General features: G+C 36.5%; 1 protein-coding gene across 4 annotated transcripts in view; it reads left to right on the top strand.

Annotated features, from left to right (window-relative positions):
* The window catches only part of ubr5 (ubiquitin protein ligase E3 component n-recognin 5), a 51,913-nt gene that overhangs the window by 31,761 nt on the left and 4,242 nt on the right, over positions 1-15,910 (top strand). For 3 of the 4 annotated variants that reach the window (XM_067411545.1, XM_067411554.1, XM_067411569.1), the window contains exons 34-56: positions 95-334; positions 723-846; positions 1,317-1,428; positions 2,132-2,263; positions 2,616-2,873; positions 3,474-3,742; positions 3,820-4,031; positions 4,229-4,462; positions 5,164-5,237; positions 5,369-5,541; positions 5,651-5,764; positions 7,211-7,428; positions 7,506-7,626; positions 8,022-8,367; positions 8,668-8,755; positions 9,883-10,027; positions 10,114-10,244; positions 11,344-11,404; positions 11,691-11,869; positions 11,954-12,038; positions 13,170-13,325; positions 13,407-13,520; positions 13,776-13,920. In XM_067411545.1, coding sequence (XP_067267646.1) covers positions 95-334; positions 723-846; positions 1,317-1,428; positions 2,132-2,263; positions 2,616-2,873; positions 3,474-3,742; positions 3,820-4,031; positions 4,229-4,462; positions 5,164-5,237; positions 5,369-5,541; positions 5,651-5,764; positions 7,211-7,428; positions 7,506-7,626; positions 8,022-8,367; positions 8,668-8,755; positions 9,883-10,027; positions 10,114-10,244; positions 11,344-11,404; positions 11,691-11,869; positions 11,954-12,038; positions 13,170-13,325; positions 13,407-13,520; positions 13,776-13,920 — 3,731 coding nt within the window. The remainder of the gene's footprint in view (positions 1-94; positions 335-722; positions 847-1,316; positions 1,429-2,131; positions 2,264-2,615; positions 2,874-3,473; positions 3,743-3,819; positions 4,032-4,228; positions 4,463-5,163; positions 5,238-5,368; positions 5,542-5,650; positions 5,765-7,210; positions 7,429-7,505; positions 7,627-8,021; positions 8,368-8,667; positions 8,756-9,882; positions 10,028-10,113; positions 10,245-11,343; positions 11,405-11,690; positions 11,870-11,953; positions 12,039-13,169; positions 13,326-13,406; positions 13,521-13,775; positions 13,921-15,910) is intronic. The other variant, XM_067411562.1, reaches the window with a different exon arrangement.

The following is a 15,910-nucleotide window of genomic DNA, read 5'->3' on the forward strand; positions in this document are numbered from 1 at the left end:
GGTGGCTGATGCATCAGACCATCTAGATTTTTCTCTTTAATGGAAAAAAAATGATCACACTGCTCACATTCTCTCTCTTGTGTATTTCCTTCAGCAACTTCATCCCTCAGCCCATCGGGAAGTGCAGACGTGTTTTCCAGGCGCTGTTGCCTTATGCAGTGGAAGAGCTCTGTAATGTGGCGGAGTCCCTGATTGTGCCGGTGCGCATGGGTATCGCTCGCCCTACAGCACCCTTCACTCTGGCCAGTACCAGCATTGATGCTGTACAGGGCAGTGAGGAGCTCTTCTCTGTGGAGCCTCTGCCACCACGACCCTCCCCGGATCAGTCCAGCAGGTGTGTGACGCTTTAGTAGGCTGCAAATTTATTTATTTATTTTTTTCTACTCGATTTTTCTTCCCAATTTACACAAACTGTGTCTGTGGATTAAAAAAAAAAAAAACTAAAATAATTAGAATTAAAATTAAATTTCAGAATTCCAGAAGTTGAATGTTCTTTGGGATTACTAAGAATTACTCTGATAAGATACTGGATAAGAATATTCTTTCTGCCCGATTAAAATATTTTAGAGCTTGGCATAACTAGAAAAATGCATCATTGTATTGCATTGTGTTTTGTTTTGCCCCCCATAATTAAAACTTTTCCATTAGGTTTCCACTGAAACTATTGCAAAGTATTCTAATGGATCTTACTTAAGTTGTTGATGCTGTCTTGCTTTACTCAGCTCCAGTCAGTCAGCCTCTTCGTACATCATCAGGAACCCCCAGCCCCGCCGCAGCAGCCAGTCCCAGACGGCCCGTGGTCGTGATGAGGAGCAGGATGATATTGTTTCTGCTGACGTTGAAGAGGTGCGATGGCCTACACTTGCATGTAGCACAGCTTTGTCAAATATTGGCCATTTTATTACCCTGACCTATTGGCTGGCTAGTTTATTTGTTTACCATAAAGTCGGCATGAAAAGGATGTTGCAATCATCTATTTTTCCCTATTGTGACACACATCCAAATGAAACAAGAACAAATGGAGCTTGATTTTGGAACTGATTGGATGGTTGTGGTTTGCTATTGGTGGAGTCGGTGACCGGTTGTGCCGCCCTTGTGCCAGTAAACACGTCATCAGGGAAGAGATTTTGCTGGAAGAGGGAGTTATTTTGATTAAAGATTGAGGCATATGAATTTAAAAAGAGAAAATGTGCACGGATAAATCCTTTATAATAAATACTGCAGTATTCCATTTAAAAAATAAGAATTGTCTGTTTTGATTCCATGGTGACTTTAAGCTCATTCTCTAAATGCTACCTGGCTGTTCACCTGTTCAGGTAGAGGTGGTGGAAGGAGTTGCAGGTGAAGAGGATCACCATGATGACCAGGAGGAGCAGGGGGAGGAGAACGCAGAGGCCGAAGGACAGCATGATGAGCATGATGAAGATGGTAAATACAAGATCGCTCGAATCACAGATGTTTTAATTTATAAAAGCTACCGTTTATCATAAGCTGAATCCAGAAAAAATAAAATGTACACAATCTCAAAAAAAAAAAAAAAAAAAAAAAACTATTTCAAGTTGTCATGGGGCCCTAAATTAAAAGATGGCTTATGCTATGGAGTTTGCTTGTAAACAAACAAGTATTGTTTACATTCATTTTTGAGGTCAACAGACGTGGAGTGCTTTTCCTTTCCCAATAGTATAAAATTATTATTGTGATTGTGTAAGGTTTGTTTTGCAATGACAACTATTTGGACTGATGGGTGTACAAAGTTCCACTTATCATATGGCTAGTTGCCACATAAGTAAATAAAATAAGAGACAAAATATTGAGTTGAGATTTAATTGGCTAGCTACAAATTCCTGGATAAACGTCATTATACAGTGTTGCCATTGCCAATGGCTATAATCAGGGAATTACTGACCTCAAAATGTCATGACACACCAGTCAGAGTGAAGCAATTCAGAAACTGATATTGAATATGGAAAAACATTGGGATAATATTTTTGCCCATCTTGCCGCTGCTGCTCTTTTTATATTACAACAAACCATGTGTTAGAAACACTGGTGCTGCTTGTTGTCTTTTTGTTGAGAAGCCAACAATTTCTTTTGTAAACGAGGCTGAAGTCACACAATCTTTTTCTTGCAGGCAGTGACATGGAGCTGGATTTGTTGGCTGCTGCTGAGACTGAGAGCGACAGTGAGAGTAACCATAGCAACCAGGACAATGCAAGTGGCCGCAGAAGCGTTGTGACTGCTGCCACCGCTGGATCTGAAGCAGGTGCTTCAATTTGACTGTCAAAATTGCCACAATTATGCCACAGAATGGTCTCTTTTTGTTTTGCTCTCAACTAACCTTCCACATGACCTACTGAGTGTGCAGTAGGCTATAATGGCTTCCGACAAAAGCTGTAAATGCATTTTGTTTTAAATTTGTCCATGTGGCACCTGTAGAATTACTTTTAGTGAGCCGACAAGTGTATTTTTCTTTTTCTATCACATCAGACGCCCTTGCGTCAACTACATCTACTTCAGGCAGAAATTACAGACCAACTAGTTAGTGGTATAGCACACTCTCATTAGCATTTATTTATTTTTTTTAAGGAACAATGTACATTGTCTTTTTCCTGAAGGTGCTAGCAGCGTTCCTGCTTTCTTCTCCGAGGACGACTCCCAGTCGAATGACTCCAGTGATTCGGACAGCAGCAGCAGTCAGAGTGACGATGTGGATCAGGAGACTTTCCTGTTGGATGAGCCTCTGGAGAGAACAACGGGCTCAGCACATGCCAACAGTGCGGCCCAGGCACCGCGGTCCATGCAGTGGGCTGTACGCACTACACCCAGCCAGCGCACTGCTGGCGGCGCCCCATCCAGCTCATCCACACCTGCTGGTTAGTAACTCCCACCACCTGTCCAAAAAAGATTTAGTTAACATGCATTGGTTATCATGAGGGTGAGGTACATTTGTTGTCCAAAGCCATTTTTTTCTGCTTTTTTCTAATGGTTGTATTTTTTATTTTTTTAATAATTTGTTACTCATTGTCATGGATGACAAGATGTTGCAGGCCATTACAATATAATATTTTCTGTAAAAAGTGTCTTGTATACCCAAAAATTGTGATTTCTTGTCTGAATCAGTGTATTTTTTTTATGTATCATGGTGTAAATCTAATTTTTTTTTTTTTTTATCTTTCTTTTGGTAATATTTCATTTTATTTTCATTTATTTTTAATTGATCTCAAACTCTCAGCACCTTCAGGTTTTCGTTTGCATTATTAGTCACTCTTGAATACATTTTCAATTAACGTCAGGCACAGAAAACATGCACAAAGCACACATATTTGAATTCATAGCAATTGTTAATTGCATTATATGAGTCGCTTTGGAAAATGTCACAGCATATTCAGATGAGTAAAAAGCAACTTGTATTCCAGATACAAATATGGAAAGTTATTCTATGTTACTGGAAATAATACTAATGTATCTTCCAGCGAGCTCCACGGGCCTCATCTACATCGACCCTTCAAACCTGCGACGGAGCAGCGCCATCAGCACCAGCGCAGCAGCTGCCGCCGCAGCCCTGGAGGCCAGTAACTCAAGCAGCTACCTGACGTCCGCCAGCAGCCTGGCTCGAGCTTACAGCATCGTCATCCGGCAGATTTCTGACCTCATGAGCCTCATACCCAAATACAACCATCTGGTCTACTCGCAGTACCCTGCTGCCGTCAAACTCACCTATCAGGACGCTGTCAATCTGCAGGTGAGGCATTCGATCTTTACCCAAGCAAACTTGGGCTGCATAAAGGAAATCTATAACAAAATCACATCGTTTTTCAGAACTTTGTTGAGGATAAATTGATCCCCACCTGGAACTGGATGGTGTCCATCATGGATTCCACTGAAGCGCAGCTGCGGTACGGCTCAGCTCTGTCATCAGCCGGGGATCCTGGTCACCCCAGCCACCCGCTGCATGCTTCACAGCACACAGGCCGTAGGGAGCGCATGACTGCACGAGAGGAGGCCAGTCTCCGTACACTTGAAGGTCGAAGGTAAGACCCTTGCCCAGTTTCAATTCGCCATGAAGTGAAAGTTAACCCTTCTATTTTCTGTGGTTATCTATTTATACATGTTTTCTTCATCATGTTCATCTTCACAAATGAACACAGCTTTTATGAATTTTGAAGCCTAAATACAAGCCTATGCTTCATTCTATTGTCATCGAATAATTTCATACTTTGTGTTTCAGGCGCGCCGCAACACTTTTGACTGCTCGTCAGGGGATGATGTCAGCACGAGGAGACTTCCTGAACTACGCCCTGTCTCTGATGCGTTCCCATAATGACGAGCATTCAGACGTTCTGCCTGTGCTGGACGTGTGTTCGCTCAAACACGTGGCCTATGTCTTCCAGGCGCTCATTTACTGGATTAAAGCCATGAATCTGCAGACGACACTCGACACCACTCAGATTGACAGGAAGAGGTAAACTACCCATCTCTTCATTTTAGTAGTTACATTTAATATGGACAATCATAGCTTAAAGAAATCTGTTGTTTGACAGTAATATTTTAGTACAATTTATGTACTATTATAGTATTTATTAATATTTTGAATTAACTTTTTTTTTTTTTTTTTAGATTTTCCATTTTTATTTTTATTTCAATTTTGTTTTTGTAATTTCTTTACTTTTAATTTATTATTTGAGTTTTAGTAATTTTAGTACTAATTAAACTTGATTGAAAATAAAATTGAAATAAGTTTTAGTTTTTCATCCAATTTTTATTTTATTTCAGCTTAATTTCAATCAAGATTAAGTTTTAGTTAACCATAATACTGAGATCTATATCTAATTATTTATTTTGCTTTGAACTGGTTTAAAAGGGTTAACTATGGGTTGCAATTTGACTAGTGACTCGTTTATCTGAAAAGCTAACAATTTACATAATTTTATGTATTTTTTTTAAACGTATGTTAGCATTGGTGCTTTAATTAACATCCTGAAAGTTTGCACAATCAAAGCCTTTTGAAAAAGTTGAGGATTTATCACTGCTATAACCACACCCACTTCTTGATGTTGATTAATTTTATGTTTCCAGCAAAGACGTTCGTATTTGAGATATTTCCCAACCCAAATGTGAGCTGCTGTTGTGAGATTTCTAAATACTTTTTTCATCCTATTTCAGGAATCGTGAACTGCTTGAACTCGGCCTGGACAATGAGGACTCTGAGCACGAGAATGACGAGGACACCAATCAGAGTGAGTTCAAAACACTGTGCATGTAACACACAAGCTGAAGCTAAACACACAGGTTCACATGGTGATGCATAGCAGCATGAGCTGGTTTCCTGCTGTCAAATCAAACCGCTTTGTTACTCTTGACTGCACAGGCTCCACCCTGCAGGATAAGGATGAGGAGCCGGTACCTGCTGAGACAGGACAGCACCATCCGTTTTTCCGCCGCTCTGACTCCATGACCTTCCTGGGATGCATCCCTCCCAATCCTTTTGAAGTACCTCTCGCTGAGGCCATTCCTCTGGCTGACCAGCCGCATCTCCTGCAGGTCAGTGATGCCCTGTACCTGCGTTGTCACTTCTGCTATTAGAGGAGGTTTGTGATGTCAGTGTGGGTGGTTGAATTTAACACTGCTGTTTTTCCTCTTCATCTCACAGCCCAATGCCAGAAAGGAGGACTTGTTTGGACGGCCAAGTCAGGGTCTCTATTCGTCCTCGTACATGGCCAGTAAGGGCCTCACGGATCTGACTGTGGACATGAATTGCTTGCAGGTAAATATGGCGACATGGTTTCTCATAATACTGAAAATTGGTGAGTTTTTTTCAGTATTAATTTTTATTTTATTTTTTCTGTAAATTTAACATTTTTGTGAGTTTTTAAACTCTGTCAGACAAATAATTCCCATAAGTGATAATTTGCATGTTTTTATGGTTTTGTTTTAGATTTAGGTTTTCTTTATTTGGTTTTAGTTTAATGTTTATTTACTTTATTTACTTTTTTATTTTTGTTTCAGACATTTATTTTAAATAAATACAATTATTTATTTGTATTCATTTTTTATTTATATTTTTAATTTAATTAGTTAGATTTAATTACATAGAATTAGATAGAAAAATAAGATGTTGAAATGATTTAATTCACCCACCACAGACCTACGTAGGTCATTTTACATTTCACATAGTTGATCACCATAAACATGATGCAGGGCAACAACTCACTGCGTGATGGAGCCTATAAGTGCCCCTAAAATTTAAGATATCAGGGCAAAAAAAAAAACACCTGTGAGGTTTTTGTCTCATATTTATATCATATGATCTAGTTGAGCAATATCACACAAGTGCTGTTTTTGTCCTGAATAGCACAAGTGCAAATGTGATATTGATTTTATACAACTGTAATAAATAAAGTTTTTGCTCAATTTTGCAAATGCAAATATTAAAGCCAGAGCAGAACTTTTGTGAATCTCTGAGCAACACACAGCAGTGTTTAGTTTCTGAATGAATCTGCATTTTGAGCAAATCAATCGGGTGAACCAATGATTCAATGACCCTTTCATAAAGAGAGCATTTACATTATTTCTGAATGAATCAGCTGTTTGAACAAATCGAATGAATGTATGACTCAACTTATTCATTTAGATGTTTACCGCCACCTACTGGCAGTTTAAGTTTCTTATTGAGAGTACCATTTCATTAAAAAAAGTTTCCCTCAAAAAATGAATTTATTTATATTTACGTTTACTCACACTCATGCAAACCTTTTGTGGAACATTAAAGATATTTTGAAGAATGGTTGTAACCAAACTTTGTCTATAAATATATCTAAAATACCAATTCAGATGCAGCTTCTGGGAAAAAAAGGGCAGTTGAAGCCTAAAAGTTTGTGTAATAAATTCTGTTGAATTAAACAAAATAATACTTTCCAAAGCTACTTTTTGTAATGTCTATTTGATGCTTTTTTTCATTTAACACAAAAATGACTTTTATTTAACTTTTTTGGGTAATTTCTAAGCCAAATCTGATGTGCAGTTAATTTGCGATTTGATTTACTGGCACATCATGTAATTAGATTAGATGGAAAAAAAGCCCCAATGTAAACATAAACTGATGTTAAATAATTCCCCAGTGCGGACAAAAATGGTTCTCTGAACAGGTCTCAACAATGAGCAATAAAGCAATATTTTTACAATATTGTATTATGGGTAATTCTCATCCCAGATTCTACCCACAAAGATGTCGTATTCGGCAAACATGAAGAACGTGATGAGTATGGAGTCTCGGCAGAGGGGTGGCGAGGAGCAGCCGACTGCGGAGCAGGACATGGATGCATCTAAACCAGGCCCTTCACCCCATGATCTGGCAGCCCAGTTAAAGAGCAGCCTCCTTGCAGAGATTGGTTTGACAGAGAGCGATGGCCCGCCCCTTCCCACATTTATGTAAGAAAAGTAACATTTATAGATTCATTAAGGGCTGCGATGTTGTGATAATGATGTTTCTTGTTTGTTTTCTCCAGTCCACACTGTAGTTTTATGGGGATGGTGATCTCTCATGACATGCTGCTGGGCCGCTGGCGGCTTTCTCTGGAGCTGTTTGGCCGAGTCTTCATGGAGGATGTGGGAGCAGAACCGGGATCTGTAAGTACAGCAAATTTTTAGCAGATTTTTATTTTTATTTTTTTTGTTTTTATAAGTAATCGTATTTTTATGGTAGTAGTAACAGTAAAGGGACTCTTATTGGAGTAGCATAGAAATGTAATATAATTACTATGTTCAGATCTTTTTTTTATTATCCTTTTTAAGTTGGTCATTTTAACTTTTGCAACCACATTAAGCAGTAACACAAGCAGTCAGTTGTTGTTTTTGGTTTCGGTTTCAATCTGTTAATATTTTTTAAAATTGATTTAAAATTATTTAATTTTAATTTTATTAATTGATAAATTAATTGATAGATTAATCAATTATCAAAATAATCCATTAGAAAAGTTCTGTCACATGTTCTGTAAACATCTACTTTGCTCTGAACCTTGCAGATCCTGACAGAACTGGGTGGATTTGAGGTGAAGGAGTCCAAGTTTCGGCGTGAGATGGAAAAGCTGAGGAACCTGCAGTCACGTGATCTAGCCCTGGAGGTGGACCGTGACCGAGAGCAGCTCATCCAGCAGACCATGCGGCAGCTCAATGCCCACTTCGGCCGTCGCTGCACCACTACGCCCATGGCTGTGCATCGAGTGAAAGTGACTTTCAAGGATGAGCCAGGAGAGGGCAGCGGAGTGGCACGGAGCTTTTACACGGCTATAGCACAGGCTTTCCTGTCCAATGACAAGCTGCCCAATCTGGACTGTGTACAGAGCGTCAGCAAGGGAATGCAGGCTAGCAGTATGTATCCGTTTCCTTCTTTTTCTTTTTCTTTTCCTTGACAGGCCATTTTATAGGATGGTGATTTATTTTTCATTATTAATTTTTGTTTTTATTTGATTTAATTGATTTATTACCCCTTTTTAACATTTTTATTGAAGGCAGTCTGGGTTGCTTATTTAACCCTCAATACGTTTTTCCCTTATTGTTTTTATCCGATTTTTTTTCAAGGGCAAATGTTACGTCTGCTGTGCAAATGCGGTGAACGTTTGCTGATGTTTTTGAGAAGATGATGCTCAGGTTTTCTGTGTGTGTTTGCAGATCTTATGCAGCGTCTGAGGAACCGAGACCGTGAGCGTGAGAGGAGGAGCGGAGGACTGAGAGCTGCATCCAGACGAGACCGTGACAGGTGACTTTACCTGAACCTCTCTGCTGAGCCATATATATCAAATATTAATGATGTATTTTCTGGTCGAATAAGCTTAAATAATATCATTAATTTTACGGGGATTAAAAAAAACCCCCAAAAAATTCATTATTTAAAAAAAATATTATCTAGCTTGATATTCATGATGTGCTTTCATTCAATGGGGATGTTTTATAAAATAATTTGAACCATTGAATTATTAAATAAAAGATAATCTTTCATGATACATTCATTTTTCTAGAAAACTAAGTGTAACCAATATCATTTAATATTATGGGTATTCTTTAGAAATAAAACGTACCATTAGTACTATTATGTTATCTTTTATTTAAAATAATTAATGCCATTTTTAAAGTGCCTTTTATCACCCAAAGTGCATAAATCTTTCATGATGCATTTATTTTGCCAGAAAATACATGAATATATCATGGAAGATGGTCTTTTATTTTAAATAATCAAATAATTTAAGCACCGATGTGCCAGGAGAGCAAATAATCTACCAGACACTGCAAGCTCACTGTTTGCACTGCTTGAAATATTGAAAGAAAATAAATATTGTATTTGGGGTGAGGGTTTATATGGATGTTTCTCTTTTTTTGTTGTTACCTCCGTATAATGCTAATAATTAAAATAGCATTTATAATTGTAGCACTGCTTTGTACAGAGGTAACCAAGGAAACAAAATAACTGCTGTTCAATAAGCGCCACCTACTGTCAGAGAGTGAATTTGCATTTTCATTCAGTCCATCTGTTGTTTGTTTTGTGCAGGTAGGTTTTATGTAGCATAATTGCACAAAGTTTAATTGTGTAGCATCTTTGTTTGGATTGTGATTAAAATGCAGTGGTTGCCTCTCATTTCAAATGGCTACAGATATTTTTTTGTTCAAGTCCAGTTTGGCCTGTAATAGAGCAAATAAACAACAAAACAATTTTGCTTAAAGAAGAAGAAAAAATCAACTATTGAAAAATTAGAATCGGCCATGAAAAATCGTGATAGGTTCATCTTTAAAAAAGACCATTATTTGAAATTAATTTAATTATTTAAAATGAAAGATAATTTTAAACATTTGTTATTTTTTTTAACATTTTATTTATTTATTTTTTTGCAGGGACTCAAGGAGACAGCTGTCAATTGACACACGGCCGTTCAGACCCGCGTCAGAAGGAAACCCCAGTGATGAACCGGAGCCGCTGCCGGCTCACAGACAGGCTCTAGGAGAGAGACTGTACCCACGAGTGCACGCAATGCAGCCGGTACAAACCAGTACAACAGTCAGCAAATGTGGCTTTTGAAAAGATGATTTAGTGTGTGATGTGCTTTTTTGTGGTTTTCTCTACAGGCATTTGCCAGTAAAATCACAGGGATGTTGTTGGAGCTCTCTCCCGCTCAGCTGCTGCTGCTCCTGGCCAGTGAAGACTCACTCAGAGCTCGTGTGGAAGAGGCCATGGAGCTCCTCATAACTCACGGAAGGTGAATAATCTCATGACTCCTGTCAAGAACGTGTGTGTGTGACATAAATATGTACTAAATTATTTACTTTATAGTATGTAAATATTATAGCATTTAATTATTATATACATATTTAACATTTATTAAATAAAATGATATAATTAAATATTACATTGTAATAATCGCTTAAATCAAATTATTTTTTATAACAAATATATTCAATGTGTGTAATTTATTTTTTTATTATAATTATGGAGTTATTTGAGATTATAGTATTTAAATACTATAAAGTAAACAAGTACATATTTTATATAATTTATATTATGTAATTATAGTATTTAATTATATACATTAACAGTTATTAAAATAATAATAAAATATTACACCGCAATAATTGCTTACATCAAAAAAATGCAATATGTGTGTGTGATTTTTTTTATTTTATTTATTTTTTTTTTTTCATTATAATTATGGAGGAGTTTGGGATTATAGTATTTAAATATTATAAAGTAAATAAGTACATATTTTATATAATTTATATTATGTAATTATAGTATTTAATTATATACATTAACAGTTATTAAAATAATAATAAAATATTACACCGCAATAATTGCTTGCATCAAAAAAATGCAATATGTGTGTAATTTTTTTATTATAATTATGGAGTAGTTTGGGATTGTAGTATTTAAATATTATAAAGTAAATAAGTACATATTTTATATAATTTATATTATGTAATTATAGTATTTAATTATATACATTAACAGTTATTGAAATAATAAAATATTACACTGTAATAATTGCTTACATCAAAAAAATTCAATATGTGTGTAATTTTTTTATTATAATTATGGAGTTATTTGTGATTATCGTATTAAAATTATGTAAAATATTTACATACTTTATAATGTTTAATGTAATTATGGTATTTTAATTAATATATACGTATTTAACATAATTAATAATTTTACTACTATATTATTAACTACTTAAATTGTAACAATTGCTTACATAAAATATATTAATTTTTATAACAAATTCAATGTTATTTGATTTTGTGGTGACTTACATATTTTCTGATAGTGGTGTATTTTATGAGCTTCTCTCTCTTGCACAGGGAAAATGGTGCCGACAGTATACTGGACCTCGGCCTTCTCGACACTCCTGAAAAAGCACAAGTATGTTGTGTCCAACTCTAAAGGCTCTTTTCTTGTTCTTTGCATCAGCTTAGGTTCCGTGTACAACTCGTATCATTTTGAGTCATCATGAGTTGATCTATGTAGTTCTTTGGAGATTAAGAAAGTTCTTGATGTTATACCTGTGATTTATTTATTTTTTTATTATTTTAATTTAACCTTTATTTAACCAGGATAGACTCACTGAGATTAAAAATCTTTCACAAAACATTAATTGTTTTGTGACCTGTGATGTCTGTTTTTAATTGTAATTTCTATATTCCACCAGCAGGAGAACCGAAAGAGGCACGGTTCCACCCGCAGCGTGGTTGACATGGAGCTGGACGACCCTGATGACGGGGATGATAATGCACCTCTCTTTTACCAACCCGGAAAGAGGGGCTTCTACTCGCCCCGTCCAGGCAAGAACACTGAGGCCAGGCTCAACTGCTTCCGTAACATCGGCAGGTAGGAGACGCACGTTCGCTTGAACATCTGTGTGAGAACCACCAGTTCCTACAAATAATCCTGATTCTTTTCTTCTGCCTCCAGGATACTTGGGTTGTGTCTGTTACAGAATGAACTTTGCCCCATCACACTCAACAGACACGTCATCAAGGTGTTGCTCGGCAGGAAGGTGAATATCTACATGCTAATAACTTCTGTAATAGTGAAAGGTTTAATCTCGGATCACTGCAGGATGTCAGTGAATTACAGCCCTCTGAAATCGGTTTTATTTTCCCCATAATTCCATTTGAATTTTTCTGTATTCCTTTTAATGGTCAAATTTAAATTTTAGTAGTCAGAAAGCATTAATTAATTTAAATCATTAAACTTATTAATTTAAAAGACTATTAAAAGTTGTTTAGCAAAAATGATAATCACTTTGAATTTTCCCCCCAAATAGTTTTTGATTTTTTTTCCTAAATTCCATGTTTATCATTTTAACTTTTCAGTTTTAATTATGTTTTATTCTTAAAAAAGCATGTCTAATTAATTGAATTCATAAATTAACAATTGAATAACTTATCAACATTTTTTCAATTATGAGGCCTATGAAATGTTTTATTTTTGCATAAATCCAGGGAGGGAAAAAGACAACCCAGAATTTGATTTAATACATTTTTTTTCAAAAATGTTGGAAATCAAATAAATGCATAAAACATTAACAATTGAATTAATCTATTAAAAGAATGAAGTAAAATGAAAATTTTTAGTTTTGGCATACAAAGTGCTGCACAAGTTTACTGTTAATATGAAAACATGTCAGAATAAAAAAATTGAGATTTCTTAATTTTAATAATATAATTATTATCCAACCCCCCCAAATTTCATGTTCGTTGTTTTAACTTTGCAGTTTTAATGGGCTTATGAAATGTTTAATTTTTTTTGCATTAATTCTGGGTTGTCTTTTTTTCCCCCTGGATTATTAATACAAATTTAAAAAAATGTTGGAAATCAAATAAATGCATAAAACATTAACAATTGTATAAATCTGTTAAAAACATTTTTCATTTGATTTAATTTTATTTTTTGGCAAACAAAGAGCTGTACAAGTTTAAGAGAAAGTGTAAGAGAAAAATTGAAGTTTCTTAATTATAATGAAATTATTAAAACTATCACTTTTAGAAGTACATTCTACTGCATCACATACAAATTTTTTCAAATTTTGTGACCTTTTATGACTGGATTTCGCTATTCTGTCTGCTTTTTGTGCATGGCAGAAATCATAGGGCCCTACTGAGGCTTGTGTTCTCTTGTGCTACAGGTGAACTGGCATGACTTTGCTTTCTTTGACCCGGTGATGTATGAGAGCTTGCGGCAGCTGATTCGACACTCTCAAACTGAGGAGGCAGAGGCTGTGTTTGCGGCAATGGACCTCGCCTTCGCTATTGACCTCTGCAAGGAGGAAGGAGCTGGACAGGTAATGGCTACATTTCCCCTTTGTGTATGCATTAGGGTTTAGTGTTGGCACATGTCTGAATGTTTTCTGTTGGATCTGCAGGTGGAGCTCCTGGCCGGTGGGGTCAACATGCCTGTGACTCCTCTGAACGTGTACGAGTATGTGAGGAGATACGCAGAGCACAGGATGCTGGTGGTGGCAGAACAGCCTTTGCATGTGAGTGCACTTGACTTTTGAGTCACCTACCCTACTTTTTAGGACTTTGACTATCTGGTCCATATTACGCTTATTCTTGACCGTGTTTTGGAGCTTGCTTTTTTTTGCATACACGCATTTATGCATTTGGCAACTTGCTGTTGACCTCAGCATTGCATGCTTTAGGAAAGCTTTAGGAGCAATTATTGAAAGATCTGTGCTCTTGCTGAGATTCTAAAGCCATGTGCAGATGTAAGTGAAGATGTTGTTTTGCAGGCCATGCGGAAGGGCCTACTGGATGTGCTTCCAAAGAATGCTCTGGAGGACCTGACGGCAGAGGACTTCAGACTGCTGGTCAACGGCTGTGGAGAAGTCAACGTCCAGATGCTCATTAGTTTCACCTCTTTCAATGATGAATCAGGTACATTATTAGGCTCACTCAGACTGTCAGCCCAAGTCTGATTTTTGTGCATTTCCGATTGGAATCCGGTCATATTTAGCAAGCGTGAATGGGAAATCACGTGAAATGTGATTTTTACTAATCCGTTTTGAGCTACATATGTGGTTTCTGGAAATCTGTTTCAGTCTGACCCGCTCTAATCGGATTTTGTGTGGTTTGTCACTTTCTTACGCTATGTAAAATGTAAACAGGGTTTGTACAAGGTGCTTAAAGTGCTTGAAGTGTTTGAATTTGACTGGAAAACCCTTGAAAACGGCCATATTTATGAAAAGGTACATTAAAAATGCTTGCATTATTGAAAAACAATTTTTTTTTTTATATAACAATTATGTCTGATGTAGATATAGAGCCATTTCGCATGGCTTTGAGCGTTACATTGGTCAATCTTATATTCATGAAGAAAAAGCCCGTTTGAATAAGGAAAGCAATATATTTGTCATAGTATCCTTTCAATGGTTAAACTTACCAGAGTCATTGCATGGTTTGCATGTGCTGCACTTTAATTGTATAATTTTGTTTTATTAGTTTATTTATATTTATCTATTTACCTATTTTAGACTTTGAAAGATAAAAAAGATATTGCTTGATAATGAGATCTGATTATAGTGCTTATAAACCAAAAAAGTAGTGCTTAAAAGTCCTTAATTCTTGGAATTATTATTATTATTATTATTATTATTTATTTTTTTTTTTTTTTTAACAGTATCTGTATGAACCCTGTTACAATTTATAGGAAACATTGCAACAACACAACCTTGTTTCTGCAGTGACTTTCAGCATATGTCAGTTGAGCAGAAAATGACAATACATTGGAGACATGAAATTTTAAGGCTGGCGGAGACTGGAATACGAGCCACGCATACCAGCCTCCTAACTTTCTACTGCTGCCTCAAATGACAGTAGTCCAGCGTGGCAGCTGCATATTATGATGTAAATAAGACAAAACATCTGCATTGCAAACCTTGCATTGCTGTTGTTTTTGGCGTATACCTATTAATGCAACATCATTGCCATAGAAACCAATGCAGATATTCTGGAAAACGAAAGAAATCAAATTGCATTTCTGGAAATCTTTCTAATTGGATTCGATGAATCTGGACAGTCAATAATTAAGATCAGATTCCAATCGAATACACAAATATTTGGATTTGGACCGACAGTGTGAATGGAGCCTGTTGGAGCCTGAAGAACTTTGATTTGAGAAACCATTTTCTAGGGCTGCCCCCTAATAGTCGACCAAATTTTAATAAAACTCCACAGAAAGGGGTGAAGTCAATGTGGTAAATATGTCGAGCAGAAAATCCAAATGTTCGATTATCATTCATTGACCTCGAACTTGGGATGTCACAGTGAGGAGTGTAATCGGTGTAAGGCCGAACAATGTGTAACCTCTAACAGCGGCTACCGCTGCAAGCCTACCTCAAACGTGGCTTATCATTTGAAACGTGCAAGTAGTAGAAAGAGCAGCCATGTGAAGTGGCCCTAGATAAATGAGCGCTAGTATTAGGTACAGATCCAAGTGTTCATGTGGAGTGTGGAAGCTAAATTAGTACCGCGCTTACTGCACGACGTGTTTAACTCAACGTTCATTTTTCTCTATAGGCACGTCCAGAGATGACGAGCCAGTGTCGTCAACTTCATCTTTGCAGCCGACACTGACTCAAACACTAGTTTATTAAATTATTCAAATGTACAGACAGTCTCCTTTGTTTTTTCCGACACATTCATAATCGTTGCTTTTGCCAGTGTGCGTTTGAGCGCTTAACCTTTGAAATATAAATTTAGTAGTATTGAGGTTTAATATTTCTCTGTAATGTAGAACAATGTTACATATAATGAAATGCAAACCATTTTATTTGTTTTCCCAAACATCAGGCGACATTCTCTGAATGCAAGATAACATGACTGTTTATTGCGTTTGATCCATGTGCTCTGATGTGCGAGTCATTTA

The sequence above is a fragment of the Chanodichthys erythropterus genome, chromosome 2, assembly GCF_024489055.1.
Source record: "Chanodichthys erythropterus isolate Z2021 chromosome 2, ASM2448905v1, whole genome shotgun sequence".
Classification (NCBI taxonomy): Eukaryota; Metazoa; Chordata; class Actinopteri; order Cypriniformes; family Xenocyprididae; genus Chanodichthys; species Chanodichthys erythropterus.